The sequence below is a fragment of the Microtus pennsylvanicus genome, chromosome 1 (assembly GCF_037038515.1).
Source record: "Microtus pennsylvanicus isolate mMicPen1 chromosome 1, mMicPen1.hap1, whole genome shotgun sequence".
NCBI classification, from domain to species: Eukaryota; Metazoa; Chordata; class Mammalia; order Rodentia; family Cricetidae; genus Microtus; species Microtus pennsylvanicus.
The window spans coordinates 136,856,120-136,871,997 of record NC_134579.1 but is presented as its reverse complement, the minus strand read 5'-3'; the positions used below and the strand labels follow the sequence as shown (position 1 = coordinate 136,871,997).

General features: G+C 48.3%; 1 protein-coding gene and 1 long non-coding RNA gene across 4 annotated transcripts; one reads left to right on the top strand and one right to left on the bottom strand.

Moving 5' to 3' along the window:
• Window positions 1-1,738: 1,738 nt before the first annotated feature.
• Window positions 1,739-11,062, bottom strand: Psmc4 (proteasome 26S subunit, ATPase 4). The gene is made up of 10 exons (XM_075987339.1): window positions 10,810-11,062; window positions 9,930-10,028; window positions 9,619-9,805; window positions 7,998-8,254; window positions 7,815-7,908; window positions 2,877-3,044; window positions 2,718-2,794; window positions 2,407-2,575; window positions 2,168-2,223; window positions 1,739-1,946 (listed from the first exon to the last, which is right to left on the bottom strand). Exons 1-10 carry the CDS (start codon window positions 10,843-10,845, stop codon window positions 1,833-1,835), a joined length of 1,257 nt encoding a protein of 418 aa, XP_075843454.1. The 5' UTR covers window positions 10,846-11,062; the 3' UTR covers window positions 1,739-1,832.
• Window positions 11,063-11,102: 40 nt separating this feature from the next.
• On the top strand, window positions 11,103-15,311 carry LOC142841447 (uncharacterized). 3 transcript variants are annotated; one of them, XR_012909074.1, is made up of 4 exons: window positions 11,103-11,365; window positions 11,841-11,970; window positions 12,297-12,378; window positions 12,627-15,311. It is a non-coding gene; the product is annotated as an uncharacterized LOC142841447 (long non-coding RNA). The 3 variants fall into 3 exon arrangements; XR_012909073.1 differs by having other exon boundaries at window positions 12,624-15,311; XR_012909070.1 differs by having other exon boundaries at window positions 12,297-15,311.
• The last annotated feature ends 567 nt before the right edge of the window (window positions 15,312-15,878 follow it).

Genomic DNA, 15,878 nt, shown 5'->3' with positions numbered 1-15,878 from the left:
AGTGACCAGTGATCGTTTATTCCTGTCATTTTTCAGTGCTAGTTTGTATGTTTCCTTTTTTGGGGGTTTGCTGTGTGAGATTATCTGTTGCTTGTCTTTATGGTTATGGGTGTAGCTAACTTCCTTGGGTTGGAGTTTTCCTTCTAGTACTTTCTGTAAGGTTAGATTTGTGGATAGGTATTGATTACATGTGGTTTTGCCTCTGACTCATTTTAATAGGGTCTTTTCTGCTCATTCTGCCAGATGGGAAGATCACCCCCTTCCCTTCAACTATTTTTCCTTGTTTCCTTTTTAAATTTTATTTTTAACGTGTTTTGCCTCCATGTATGTTTGTACCCTAAGTTCATACTCAGTGACCAGAGGAGCTGTGAGCTATCATTTGAGTGCTGGAAACCTAACCTAGGTCCTCTGGAAGAGGAGCACCCAGCCACCTCTCCAGCCCCTTCCCTTATGTTCTTTACTGGAAGAGTCCATCAATTCTTCAAAATACGTACTCAATTTTGAAACAAAATCCAAATATTTACTATGTGTAGGGGATGGTGACTGCACTATGATCAGACTGCATTCCCTGACTGCACTGTTTCAGTCTGGAGATGAGAAAGTGGTTCTCAACCTGGGGGTCATGACCTCTTTGGGGGCCAAATGACCTTTTCACAGGGATTGCCTAAGACCATCGTAAAACAGATATTTACTTCACAATTCATAACAGCAGCAAAATTAGTTATAAAGTAGCAACAAAAATAATTTTATGGTTGGGGATCACTACATGAGGAACTGAATTAAGGGGCTGCAGCATTAGGAAGATTGAGAGCCATATGGTAGCTTCTCTAAGCATAACATAGGCAGGCCCTAGGGAGCATGGCAGAGGACTCAGCTTCCTGACTAGGGTGGAAGCAGGCTGGGTGTCTATAAAGGAAGATGAGTCTAAACACTAGTGAGGGAAACTGGAATTTGGCCTGATTAGAATGATGGACAGTGTGAGCTAAGGGCAGAGGGGAGCGTGTCTTCAGAGTCCTGCAAGATGAGGCAGGCAAGCAGGGGGAGACAAGAACCTTGAAACCACACTGAACTGTGGTTAGCAGCTAGGTGATAGATGATTGCAGGACAGAGCAGCCAGCATCCATACAGATGACCAAGCAAGAAGCACCACATCCAGAGGAGGCAAAGCTTAACCAGGAATGGAACCCCTGGAGACACCAAGCACAAAGCCTCTGGCATAAAGGAAGGTGGAAGGGCTTTTGCTAGATTATGTGACTTGGAGATTAAATCTCATTTGCCTAGGGAAGTGCACTTAGCCACAAGTCTAAGTACATTCACACATAGGGTAGCATGCCCAGCAGACTTGGTGTACCCAGGCATTGAAGAGCATCTTGGGAACCAGCCCCTACCAAAAAGACAAACATGTGCACTGGGCTTTAACTGTTTACTTGGCAACCAAATGCACTGTGCTTTGAGAGGCTGCAGAGGGAGAAGACTGAGGGGATTTGTGGCCCTGGCCCTTGTGCATGTAAGGAAGGCAGAAATCCCTGAAAATCCAAAAGATCTTCCCGGAGAAATGAGAGAGGGGCTTCAGCCTGTGGCCACGGCATCCATTCCCCTGCCCAAATCTCTGAAATCATTCTGTCCACATTGTTTGCTCTTCTCAAGCTGCACCCCAGCCTACTTATTTGTCAAGGGGGGACCCAGTAGATTCTATTCAAGATCCATATTCCCCAAAGGAGTAACACCTAAGAAGAAATTAAATAGATCCAATCACATCCATTTATTGACTAAACCAATCATGGGTAAAGAGAAAACTAGCTTCTGGGACAGGTGCCTAGGGAGTGGGGGGGTCACTTGTAAAATTCATGTTCCTGCTCATCTTTCTTGATCACAGTCTTGTAGGCTTTCTCGAAGTCCTTGGCCAGGACAATGTAGCGGTTCTCACGGACAGCCAACATTCCACTCTAGAAAGGGAATAAAAATTGCACGCTTCCGTACCACTTTCTCCACCCCCAGGGAGGCCACAAGGGGAAGGACAGACTGTAGAGAATAACACCAGAGAAGGGAGACATGTTCAAGACCCCAGGGAGGCCACAAGGGGAAGGACAGACTGCGGAGAATAAGATCGGAGAAGGGAGACATCTTCAAGTACCCCTGCTCAGATCAGGAAGAGAATCTCACTCACCTCCTGACAGATTGAGTTGATGTCGGCTCCTGAAATCTTATCTGGCCGGGCCACATCTGCAGCAGCTGAGTTAAGGAACCCTTTCCTCACATGATGGGGTCAGTTCTGGAAATGGATGCTGACCTGCTCTTCTTGTGCCACCTCCCCCCGTACTCCCCTGAGGGGGGTGACTCTGATGAAGACCTAATCTTCACTTTCTGCTAGCCCCACCCCACCCCACCCCCACTTCCAAAGGATACAGTCTTCCAGGTCTACCTCCTCAGAGAGGTTCATCTTACTGGTGATAGTGGAGAAAATCAACCTCTTCTGGCGACGGTCAGGGAGTGGGAATTCAATTTTGCGGTCCAAGCGTCCTGGCCGCAGTAGAGCTGGATCTAAGGTGTCTGCTCTGTTTGTGGCCATGATTACCTAGCACCGGGAGGGACCAGCTCAGACTTCTGCCATCCCTACATCCTCTTTTCCTATCATAACATCTGGCCCTCATGAGCCAGCCCCCATCTTTCCCAAGTCCCTACACCATGCCACCCCTTGCCAATCCTGAACCCTAAACCTTCACGTTGACGTTTTGGTCAAATCCATCCATTTGATTCAGCAGCTCCAGCAGGATCCTCTGAACCTCCCTGTCAGCTGAGAGTAAGAAACACGGTCAGTCCAGAAGACATCCTTTGACAAGCCTGCACAAGATCCAGGCCGTGTGGGCACTACTCACCTCCTGTCTGGGCATCAAATCTCTTGGTAGCAATGGCATCGATCTCATCGATGAAGATGATGGCAGGTGCATTCTCCTTGGCCAGGCGGAACACATCCCGGACCATCCGGGGGCCCTCACCTAGGTACTTCTGTACAAACTCTGAGCCCACCACACGGATAAATGCAGCTGAGGGCAGAATGACAAGGCTCAGAATGGGGACCATCCTCCTTTAGGGTCCCTTGTGCTTTAACTGACCCTGGGAATTCCTGAAGATGTTTTTCTTGAATAGCTACCCCCTAATATCTGAGGAAGGCATAGGGTTGGGTCTCCACATCTAATCATTGCTCCTGCCTCACGGTGATAGATAAGCTCCAATCATAAATCTTATACATACATGTCATTTTGGCGACTTTTTAAAAGAATCAGAATATTAAGTACAAAACAAAAACTAAAAGCCCAAATTTCCAGCATGCATGCAAAACCAATTAACAAATCAGAACCATCCATAGAAAGAGAAATTAGACTGCTGGGCCAAGAGTGCTAAGTTCGTGATCACTCTCTGAACCATACTTGTTTGTTTTGAGAAAGGCTTTTGATACACAGCCCGGCCTTGCCTGGAATTAGTAATTCTCCTGGTGCAAGCTCTGCAGTGTTGTGAATATTAGTCTAAGAAGCGTTACATTTGTTTAAGCTGTGGAACATTTGTTTAATGATGCAAAGATGTGTTGCATTCTTTTATGTTGCATTTGTTTAATCTGTAAAGTTGTATTACTGTGCCTGTCTAAAACACCTGACTGATCTGAATGCCCACTGTGAGGCTGAAGAAAGAAATTGGTGGGACCATCAGGCAGAGAGACTGAATAGGCGAAATCTAGGCTCAGGAGAAGAGAAAGGAGAGAAAAAAAGGAGGAGAGGATGCCAGGGCCAGCCATCCAGCCACACATCCAGCCATGGAGTAAGAAGGAAAGAAAGATATATAGAATAAAGAAAGGTAAAAAGCCCAGAAGCAAAAATGTAGTTAAAAGAGAAATGGGCTAAGTTAAGTCAGAAAAGCTGGCTAGAAACAAGCCAAGCTAAGGCTGAGCATTCCCAAGTAAGAATAAATCTTCATGTTTATTTGGGAGCTGGGTGGAGGGCCTCAAGGAGTAAAGAGCAACCAGCTACACTGCAGTGGTGGGATTATACAAGTCTGCCCTGCTCTGAGCCACTGTTTCACATCCCTGGAGGAATCAAAGTCTATCTTTTTATTTAATCTACAGCTGGCAGCAAGACTGAATCAGGTTTGTTTTGGGCCCTTCCTCTAAACTTGTTTCCTAGTAAGTGGACGGTTGTATCCTGTGTGGAACACTCTCCTGAGACTCTCCTTCCTGCTGCCACCAGAACAGGGAGATACAATCCATATACAAAGGCCAACTAGGAAGTGAGCAAGGCCTGACACTCTCTCAGGCCCAGACTTCACATCTGACTGAAGGTATGAAGAAGTATCCACTCTCCTGCATCACCTTGGGGTTCACCACGTACTCTAAGCTCAGGGCTGCTGACTTTGTCCTAGGCACATCCTCCTAGCTTTGTGCCCACAAGAAAACCCATCTCTGGAGTTATCTGGTATGACTCATTCACTCCAGTCCCCTGTCAATCTTTAGACTGCTCAGCCTCTGACTTCTCCTACCTACCCTGTCCTGCATCCCCCCCCCCCCGCCCTCCTGTCAATCTTTAGAATGCTCATCCTCTGACCCCTCCCACTTACCCTGGAACAATCTCCTGCTTAGTGGCTTAGTGGCTCACTCTTGGTGGTCAGTCACCATCGCAGCAAGTGGATTAAGTCTTGTCTCAACCAGGACTTTCCTTCTCCACAGAAGATAAAGCCAGGATCTTCCCCACGGCTCCACCCTGGAACCCTCTTACAGTGAAAAAGCCTTCACCAAATTCACTCTGAACAGAAGCCCTTAACTTCTGTCTGCTCTTGGCTAAGGTCGCCTGTCTGGATTGAAACTTGGGTAAAACAAGAACACCAGTGGGCTGCAATGGCGACTTCCTGCCTTTTGTACCTTCTCTGTAACACTATAGGGACATGAAGTAACATGGAGGGACCTGGGGGAGGGGTCCATCAGAACTTCCTAAAATCACTTTCTCCGAAAGCTTTATAATTTTATCATCACCATCTTAAATAGCCATCTTCTGGAACCGTTCATCTTGCTTACACATTCCCGTCTCACTGAGCTCCAGGATCAGTGGAGTATCAAGAGCCTGTGGTTTGGGGACAGAGGCCTTAGCATCAAATCCTAGCACTACAGAAGCCTGCTGGTGACCCTGAACAAGTTATAACTGTGTTCTTATGTGAGACATTTCTTTTTCTACAGGGCTCTGGCAGTCAGGGTTACAGGCAATGCCTGCTTCAGTGCCCAAAGCTACCCCTATTACAGGACATAACGGGTTCAGGGCCATCGCCACGCAAACAAATGCCCACTCGAGGGTCAGCTGTTACGCAGATCAGAGAAAAGGACAGATGGTACCACCACAAATCCTCATCAATGTGCCCTGGGAGGTTTGTGTGTTTTTTGTTTTTCAAGATAAGGTTTCTCTGTGTACCTTTGGAGCCTGAGCTGGAACTCACTCTGTAGATCAGGCTGGCCTCAAACTCAAGAAATTCTTCTGCCTCTGCTTCTGAGTGCTGGGATTAAAGGCGTGCCACCACTGCCTGGCCCTGGATCTCTAACACAGCTGAGGAACTACCTTGCAGTCTACCTCAGAACTGTTTGCATTTCCAGAATTAAATCTTCACTGTCCTGAAGCACCTCTTCTATCTGCCTCTCTGCTGTCAGAAGACCTCACCTAAGCCCACCTCAGAGAGCAGCGAGCTCAAGTGACTGCTCCTTGCTAGGACAGGACCTTCCCTCACCCTCTCCACCCTCGTGACCCTCCATCTATGCTGCACCCCAACCTCTCTAGGGTTCTTTTCCTACCCATGACCTTTCTTCAAGTTTATATCATGTTTCCAGCCAACTAGCTCCTGCCCAAGGCAATTATAATACAGTACAATTTTTCCCTCTTTTTTTTTTTTTGAGTTTCTTTTCTCTGTGTAGCCCTCGATGTTCTGGATGTTCTGAAACTTACTCTGGAGACCATGCTGGCCTTGAACTCAAAGATCCACCTTCCTGCACCAGCCTTCTGAGAGCTGGGATTAAAGGTGTGCACCACCTCCGCCTGCCTTAAATCTTCTCCACCTTAAACTAACTCCAACTTGCCCTTGAGGACGCAGATCCCAGGAATGGACTCTTGATTGTTGCAACTTCACAGGAACTAGAGCTACCGGCACGTGGCAAACACTCAGCAAATGGCCAGTGTGGTTCCAGTGCCAACTTCCGAAAGGTGTGCACAGCTTCCCAAGAAGAGCAGAGCATTGCAGACATCTAGCGTGCACTGTGATTTTTATTTACCGCGGCTGTTAGCATTTTTATCTCACCTTTCAAAACCCTGGCTCACACCCACAGAAACGATTAAAGGGGACAAACACCGAGGAATCCAAATATCCACTCACAGCCCAAATCAAAGTGGCACAGTGCTCTGTTTTACGTCTCTGCTGAATGGTCCCTGTCATGAAATCTGAGGTGTGCCACAGTGAATCCACTGTTCCCCTACCCCAGTTCATCCCTCTATCCTCCAGGGTGGCCCAAGCCAGGGTGAGAACTGCTCCTGAATTACCTCTGGCCAACGACACCTAATTCAGTCTCAGTGTGGCCGCCCCTTCCCTATCCATCCCTAAGCACCCAACAGAAGGATAATAGGGCTCCCTAACCAAGTCCTCTGACTGGATGTCGGATTTCTTTCGGACTAAAACTATTCTCAACCATTTATAATCAGGAACTTCACGATCGCTTCAGCCTCACCTCCTTTGCTGCCAAACACAGCCCCTCCTCAGGAAAAAACCAAAAGCATGAATTTGCTCTAGTGGCATGATGTCACTAATTGAGTTCCTTTCCACCTCTGGCCCTAAATTCTCTCTTCGGATCTCTGTGCCTGACACACTCCTCCCACACCCCGCTTCCTCTGGGAACCTCTTCCTGAGAGTCCATGCAGGACAGCACATCCAGGACACGCTCGTGTGCACCCTGGGGGACTGTCTTCTCTCTTAACCACTTGCTGCTTTGGCTTCAGCCCAGCAACCGCCTTTAGAACCACTGAGTCTGAACCCACCATAAGAAATACACTGTATGGGCTGGAGAGATGGCTCAGAGGTTAAGAGCACTGGCTGCTCTTCCAGAGGTCCTGAGTTCAATTCCCAGCAACCACATGGTGGCTCATAATCATAAGAGGTGGACCATAATGAGATATGGTCCCCTCTTCTGGCCTGCATGGATAATGCAGGCAGAACACTATACATAATAAATAAATCTTTTTAAAAAAGAAGGAAAGAAAGACACTGTATCACTTCTCCAACTCTTTGGAATTGTCCTACGGAATCAGGGTAGAGTTTTGGTTATTTGCTTGGGTTTTTTGTTTGTTTGTTTGTTTTGTTTTTGTGAAAAGTGTCTTGCTAGGTAGCCCAGGATAGTATCAAATTCTTATCTCACTGCCCCAGTCTCCTGAGCTAGGAGTAAAGACATCTGCTAACATGTCCAGACTTTTTAAAATTTATTTGACCTTACTGAGTCAGGGCCTCACTATTTAGCACTGGCCAGCCAGGACTCTCTATACAGACCAGGCTGGCCTTGAACACACAGCAACCCACCTGCTTCTACTGCCTGGATGATGAGATTAAAGGCTTGCGGCACCACACCTGGCTCATCGGAGAAAACCAGGGCACCATTCACCTGCCTAGGACTAGACATCCCATAAGAACCCCACCACCTACCCCCATAGCCTCTATTTACAGACATCACGCTATGTCATTCCCCACGGAACCAAGTGAGGAGTCCAGGGCACATGAGCACGGGGGAAAGACACTGAGTGGCTCACCTGTCGTGTGATGTGCCACAGCCTTTGCCAACATTGTCTTCCCACAGCCAGGTGGGCCGTACATGAGGACTCCCCGGGGAGGGTCGATGCCGATCTGAGAGAGGCAAAGGATGAGCCACGGGATCCCGTCAACAACGCCGAAGCCCGCTAGGCCTCTCCCTGCCCTCACCTCCTCAGCCTCACCTGCTTGTAGAGCTCGAAGTGTGTGAGCGGGAGCTCCACGGCCTCCCGCACCTCCTGCTTCTGGATGTCCATGCCTCCGATATCCGCGTACATCACATCTGGCTTCTGGTCTGAGGTGAGCATCATGATGCTGCTGTCGGCCTCGGGAGGCAGCACGTCCACCAGCGCATTGCTGTGTTTGTGCAAGGCCACGGAGGCATTGGGCTTGAGCAGCTCCCGGTCAATGGTACTTAGGATGCGCACATAATAGTTAGAACCTTTGGAAAGGGGACAGGAAGGAAAAAGAGAAGATGAAAAGGCCGAGACATGACATCGCTCCTTCCCCACTCCCCTTAGCCCACAGACGGTACTTCCTGAGTTTTCACACTTTGGTCCGGATCAGCCCTTCCTGGCCTCCAGTTTTGCCTCCTCCAATCTAGCCCCATGCTCACACTTCCTTGCCTACAGTACTGGTCTCCTTGAGTTCTAGTTCTGGTGTACCACGCGCTGTCTTCAGGATGTCCTTGGGTATCTTTCAATGTGTCCCAACACTATCCTGTATTTTTCTCTGAACTGTGCTGTTGCTCCTGGATCTGTGTCAAGGGTGCCCTTGTCCTTGAGTTCCCAGTCAGGACTTCCCACCCAACCTCCCAAATCTATTCACCCAGTCCCTCCTCTGCCCTCACCTATTCTACAACTAAACCCTGCCCTCATTCGGACCTACAGTCTACCTAAGTCTCCGCATGAATTCCTGGTTTCCAGCCTCTGTCCCTCTTCCCCAGTCTACTCCCTATAGTTACACTAACAACGCACAGCAAGACCTGACTATGAAGCTGGACCACTCTCACAACAACCTCAACTCTCCGTGCTGCCTCCCTACAAACCTACCCTCCAATCACAGCCCCTCAGGGAGCCCCCCCTGTCTTAAGTCTCCCGTTCGAAGACACGGGCTTCATCCTGCACAACACTCTCTCTTTACTCCCTCACAGCCCGCCCGCTCAATCCCAAGTGGTCATACAGCTTTATCCAGATCCTTGCTAGGCACACGGCTCAGGCCAGAAGCAGGCCAGGGTAATGGCAGGGCATGGATTTATGTTCATTAACAGCAGCCACTGAGCGCTGAGTCCTCAACAGAGCCCAAAGTCTTCTGACCTGCTCCCGCTGCTTTCAAGCTGCAGCTCCTAACCCAGCAGCGATTGTGAAATTAACTCAGCGTGGCGTGACCTTAAGTTTGTTTAAATCAAACAGACGACAAAGAGGCACACTACACACAGGGTAGATAACCACAGTTGGACTTTGTGGGAGATGAGGTCTTTCTATGTAGTCCCAGAATACACTAGGTAGACCAGGCTGGCCTCAAACTCACAGAGATCCTCCTGCCCCTGCCTCCTCAGTGCTGAGATTAAAGGTGTACACCATCACCTGGCTAGTGAATTTTTTACATACATGCACACATGAATTGAGGCAGAAAAAGACATTCCATAAATAAATTATGTATCTACTTTTGGATTAATCAATCCTCTGGCCATTACATCACCCTATCTTGCTATAATACGTGACAATTCCCAGTTCCTGGCCCATGGAAGAATCAGGTGTTGGACAGAAGAACCAGGGAGGTTCTCCCACCTGCCCACCCACTTACCTGTGGTCGAGCCCACAATGGCTGTGTTCTGATCCACAGCCTCCAGAAACTGGCCAATGACCAATGGGATGCTCTGGATTCGCTTTACTTCCTCCTGGGCATGTAGGAATTCTTTCTTCAGATTCTTCTGCTCGTCTTTGATGTACTCCTCCTGGACTTCCAGGAACTCCAGCTCCTGCTGCAGCTTCTGGAAGCACAGAGCAAAGGGCTGTCTGCAGGCCTTGCCAAGCAGCGTGGAGGAACGGGGGCAGTATGCGATGCGGGCCCTATGCAGTATGCAGGTTCCGGGTTAGGGTTAGGGTTGAACACACCTTGTAGCGGCTGTATAGGTCCTCCAGGTCCTCAGGCTCAGGCCCCAGAAAGGACAGGCCAGTCTGGGGCCGAGACACAGACAGTGCTGGGATGTCATCCTGTAAAAGAAAAGGAAAACCTGGCATTGGAAGCAGAGAATCATCTCATGAAATCAGCTGGAGCTGTCTTCCCATTCGCCAACTCACTCTGCCTCTCGTACACGACGTAATTCAATTTCTCGAAATAAACACGGGAACTGCTCGATCCCCAATGCATGTTTCTCGTATCAGGCCCCTTAAACTTTTTATTTCAACATCTCCTCCCATCGGCTATTATAATGCCCCTAGCTAGGATGCAGGGGTTACAACTCCATACCAGATCCCTGCATCCAGGTCCCCTCAAGAGGTTCTAAAAGCCACATGGTTTTTAAGGTCAGGTCGCATTCAGATTCTCATTACTCAGTTTCCCCCCAAAAGCTTTCATGTCAGACTCCCAACTTGCATTAAGGCCAAAGGTCACTCAGCCAAGCCACAAATAATACTTAACATCTCCCCGTCCAAGCCACTGGGCCACGGACATACCTAGGCCACAGGGTCCCATTACATCATTCTCCACCAGGTCCAACTCCCAAACCGAAAAGCTACTGAGCACTGCTATCCAGGCTTACAAATCTGTCTTTTAAAGAAAGTCTTTAAGCTTAACGCCACTTTCCTCTCCCACTCTGCTTGTTGAGCTCCACCGCCCTCCTGACAACTCGGCTACCCAGCCAGGCCTCGGGACCACTCAAGGGTCTATACCGAGGCCTCTGAAAGCACCCAGCCCCGAGCCTGGTTCCTGGAAGGCGCTCAGCACCGCCACTCGGGCCTAGCTCGCGCACAGAAAGCCAGATTCTCACCGCACCTGAACCTTCTCCACCAAAATGCCTATCTCCTCCATAGTGACCAAGCCGGCCTCCGTGCAGCCCGGCTAGTCACGGCTTCCGCTGACGCCAGCGGAAGTACTTCGCATAGAGAATCTTGGGAAACGTAGTTTAAGGCATGATCGAGGCCTGGCAGGATGGGCGGAATAGCTGGAAGGGCGGGAAAGACCGGGTCCTGGGCTCCGCCCCCAAGGTGCGTCCCTGGGCTTTGCGCTGCCCGCGGGCGCGCGAGACAGTCTGCGCGTGCGCAGCTGCGCTCACTCGGCGCCATCTCGCTCTGCGGCAGCTCGCGCGTCGTAGGGATTTTTCTCCTGTAGGTGGCGCGGCTGCGTCGCTCTTGAAGAAAGCCTCCGGAGTTTTGTTAGAGGGATTCTCAGGTTGAGTTAAGTTAAAACAGACCGGAGGTGACAGAAAAGCACGAGTTCGGTTCTCCGGAAGAATTGTCTCTGGGCGCCACCTGCAGAGAGACGCAAAGGCCCCAGAACGCTGAGGAGCCAATCAGATCGCACCAAAACTAGAGACGTGAGGCAGCTGCAGGTCCTGTCGAATCTTTTCTTCTCTTTCTTCGTCATTGGGGGCGCGGGGCGGAGAGATGGCTCAGCGCTTAAGAGAACTTGATGCTTTTCTAGAAGATCCGAGTTCGGGTCCCAGCGCCGACGTGGGGCCGCTCGCTAACACATAGAACCGACTCCTCTGGCTTCTGCGGACACCTGCACTCGAGTACACATCCCCACTTGCAGAATCACACATTAATACATAATTTAAAATAATAGAAAGTAGTCTTTCTGGAAAGGATTTTATTTTTAATTCCGTGTGTACATGTATATCGGAGCGGGAGTTCGTGCACATGGATGCAGTACACGCGGAGGCCAGAAGAGGGCAGAGGAGTCTGGCACTGCCTTTATTAGTGCTATTTGCCTTCCTGGTGCTTGGTAGTGGAGCTTGGGATCTTTGATTCGCTAAGCAAGCCCAGCTAAAAGTCTTGATATGCATTATGTTCTCTTTCACAGAGAAGGAAAGCGGTGTCAAGCCTTGAAGTAGCTTGAGCAGCTGGCAGGAATGGCAAAGCGTGGCTGGAGCCTAGATCTGTCTGTGCTCATGGTCCCGGGGACATACACTGCCACTCTTCACAACAGCTACAGGTTTTGTTGAGTCAACTTTTTATTAGCGTATAAGTGGGTAGCAGTTACATAGGTCTGCACAAATTGAACTCCCTGTACGTTCTGTATGGTATGGAGAATGACCTACGATAGCCGTGACCCTGGCCTTTCCTCCATCACCTGAGGAATTGAAAAGCAAGAAACCAGTTCAGCTCAAAGAGAAAGTGAAGTTTATTGGCTAGCAACGCAGATATCTGAGGGAGAGAGACCTCCGACCATTAAGGGAGGTTGGGTTTTTATTTGGGTTTAAGATGTACCCCCGTCCTCCCCTCCCCCAAGGTGATTTTCACTGCTTCCTATTGGTTTAGTGGTGTTTATGTGTCCCTTCTGGAAGCAGGCCTCTGTCTTGGTCCACTGGTACAGATATAACTGAATTGTAGATCGGCGGAGGTAAGAGGGGCACCCCAGTGTTCTCTCCTTTTTGTGGTGTTACAGGTACAGAGAGACCCACACTATATGAGGGAAAGACATATATGTTTCAGGGAAATGGGTGCAGACTCCACCAAGAAATGGAAATTCACCATTTTTTGGAGGCAAAAGAAAAATCAGCTATATATTTGTATATATCAAAATAAAAATAGGAAGTAGCAGACAGACAACAAAACATCATCAAATTGTGAGTTTACAACATTCAGCAGAGATGACTAAAGGCGCTGCATCAAGGCAGCTGGAATCCCCCCTGGAAAGTCCCGGGTGGATCAGAGTATCCTCCAAGAAGAACAGATGTAAGCAGGATACAACAGATAATACTATCAGATTGGACACTCACAGTCATCCATCAGAAATGATTCGGGAAGCTCCGCTGAGGCAGCCAAGCTCACTGGAGACACCTGGCTGGAAAAAGTGTCCTCTCGGGTGAGGCTTCCAAGGAAAAGAACAAATGCAGGCGGCAGGCAGATAACAACAAAGCTGGTGGAAGGGGCCACTGCTGCTTGATCGAGCGTTCCAGCTGGGTAGAGGGCTCTCACCGTGGCCTTGAGTCGGCTCCCGCTTCCTGCTCCAGCCATTTTTATACCATTGATAAGCTTCCAGCAGCGCCTCTGATGGAAGTTGTGTACCTTCCAGTTGTTCACAAGGACACAAGGGTTTGTCACTGCTGTTATTTTACATTTCTTTATTCTGAGGGTGGGGTGCATATACTAAACTTGTAGGTCAGCTCTCACCTTCTACCACCTAAGTCCTGGATATCAGACTTTTATTTTTATTTATGTGTATGTGTGTGCACTGTGTGTGCACAGAAGCCCTTGGAGGTCAGAAGAGCTGATGGAAACTCTGGAACTAGAGTTACAGGTAGTTGTGAGCCACTGGGTGGTACCAGGAATTGAACCCAGGTCCTCTGGAAGAGCAGAAAGTGCTCTTAATCACTGAGCCATCTCTCCAGTCCTCCTCTTGGACACAATGTTTTTAAGTACACTTCTTACTGATGTAGGATTCCCCTCTGTATTCTGTGAATATCATTGGTTAATAAAGGAACTGCTTTGGGCTTATAACAGCTATAGGGGAACAGATCTAGGTGGGGAAAACTAAACAGAATGCTGGGAGAAAGGAGGTGGAGTCAGAGAGAAGCCATGTAGCCCTGCTAGAGCCAGATAGAACCTTACCCGGTAAGCCACAACCACATGGTGATACACAGATTACTAGAATGGGTTAAATTAAGATATAAGTGTTAGCCAGTAAGAAGCTAGAGCTAATGGACCAAGCAATGTTTTAAATAATATAGTTTCTGTGTGATTATTTCAGGGTTGAGCAGCCGGGAACCAACAAGTAGCAAACCGGCAAGTGACTCTCTCCTCCTACATCTTGCTGTTTTCCTTTCACCTCGTTACAGAGTTAGAGGGACAACTTCCCCTTGGACATGGCTTTGAGGAGGACAAATTGAGACAAACATGTTTGGGTCTGAAACAGAGGGCCAACTCCATTTGGCCACTTCTCAGTGAGCTCATGCATCATATGGCCGTTCACCAATACAATGCACATTGCACCGTATAGTATTACCCAGATCATGCAACCAAGCATTAGCAGCTCCCACGACACCCCATACTCTCTTTCCCCCAGTAAAAGCGTTTACTTGCCCTGACAAAGATGACGTTGATTTGAATTTTCTTCAGACCTCCCCAGTATATTGTGTTTACCCTTTTATAAACTTATCATTATGTTGGTGAGATTCTGTTGTGTGTAAAAATAGTTCTTTTTACTTTTGAGTGGTTTCCAGTGGGGTATATCCAAGGACATTTCTTTCAGTAAACATACACATTTATTTGAGGAATATACCCAAGAGTGGAATTGGTGGCTGAAGGGCTGGCTCGGTCAGTAGAACACAAGCATGAAGACCTAAATTTGTTCCTTGAACCCACACGGTCCCTGTGCTGAGGAGATGGAGAAGGAGAGTCCTGAGAGCTCACTGGCCTGCCTGTGTAGCCTAATTAGTGCGCCCAGGCCAATTAGAGACCTAAAGGAGGCAGATGGCATTCCTGAGGATGACGCCCAAGGTTGCCCTTTAGCCTCTACACACACCCATGCACGATGACATGTTCACATACACAACACGGAATTTTTAAATGAGCAGAATTGGAGGTCATAGGTGCACAGAACTGTTTGTAGCTTTGTTGTCATACCAGTAGCCAGTTTTGCACACTGACCAGAATGGTTTCCTACTTAGCATGTAGATTGTCATGTCGATTGTCACACTGAACACTGTACACTTACTTTTGGCCAGACAAATTCCAACCCATGATCTCCTGATCTTCATAAACATTTACAAATGAGGAAACTAGAGTGTGGTGAGAAATCCCTTCCGCTGGTTCACAAAGAGAACCAGTGTGGCTGCCAGCCAGCCCCCGAATCATGACGCGGAGACTTCATTATGAATGTTCAGCCTTATGCCTGTCCCCCCAGCTCTTGTAACTTAATTTAACTCTACATCTACGTTTTGCCTTGGGGACTTTACCTTTCTTTCTTTGTGTGTGTCCTACTCTGTGTCTGTCTGTCTGGCAGCTGCCTGTCTGGCTAACCCCCAGGCATCTCCCTGTCTTTGTCCTTCATAATCTCTCTCCAGCATAGATTCCTCCTCCTGTTTATTCTCTCTGCCCAGCAGCCCTGTCTTTCCCTCTACTGCCTAGCTATTGGCCATTCCGCTTTTTATTACTAACCAGGTGCCTATGCCAGGCAAGGTAAAACAGCAATACCTCTTTATATAGTTGAACAAATGCAGCATAAACAAATGTAGCACGTCTTTACGTAGTTAAAGTAATAGTACACAACACCAGTGGTTCCTGCCCAGTGCCAGCTCTATGCTCAGGGAACTCAGAGGTTAGTCATACCTGGCCCAGCCTCCCTGGTTATAGGGCAAACATTTTTTATTTTCCACAAAAGGAAAAGAACAAGAATAAAATGGATAACTTTTTAATTCCATTTTTCATCTTACGTCTAAAAGACATTCCATAACTTTCCTTATGACTTAAAATCTATGACCTAAAACAAAACCCATGATCTGTCATTTGATTCAAGTCACTCCAGTTTCCAACTATCTTGGCCAGTTCTGTGTGGCTCTTGACCGGTACTGTTGTGGCATATCCACCAGAGAAGAATGCTTGGATATGGGCTTAAGTCAATAGGAAGTCTTCACACTGGGTGTTCAACACCCCAGTGTAGCTCCGCACCTTTCTCAGGGTGAGCTTTCAAGTGCAACGCCATTTCCTGCTTGGCGCACTTCAGTTAGAAGAACCGTCGGCCAGAAGCAAAACTCAGAGGCCAAAAAAGAAAGGTTATACATTTAGAGATTTCCCCAGAACCATGGTCTTAGATGGACTAGGGCTTAGTTTCAGTTTTGGCAGGTGGTGTTGTCTGTGTGCTAGGTTTTACAGCCTGAATGGCACTTCCATCATGGAGTC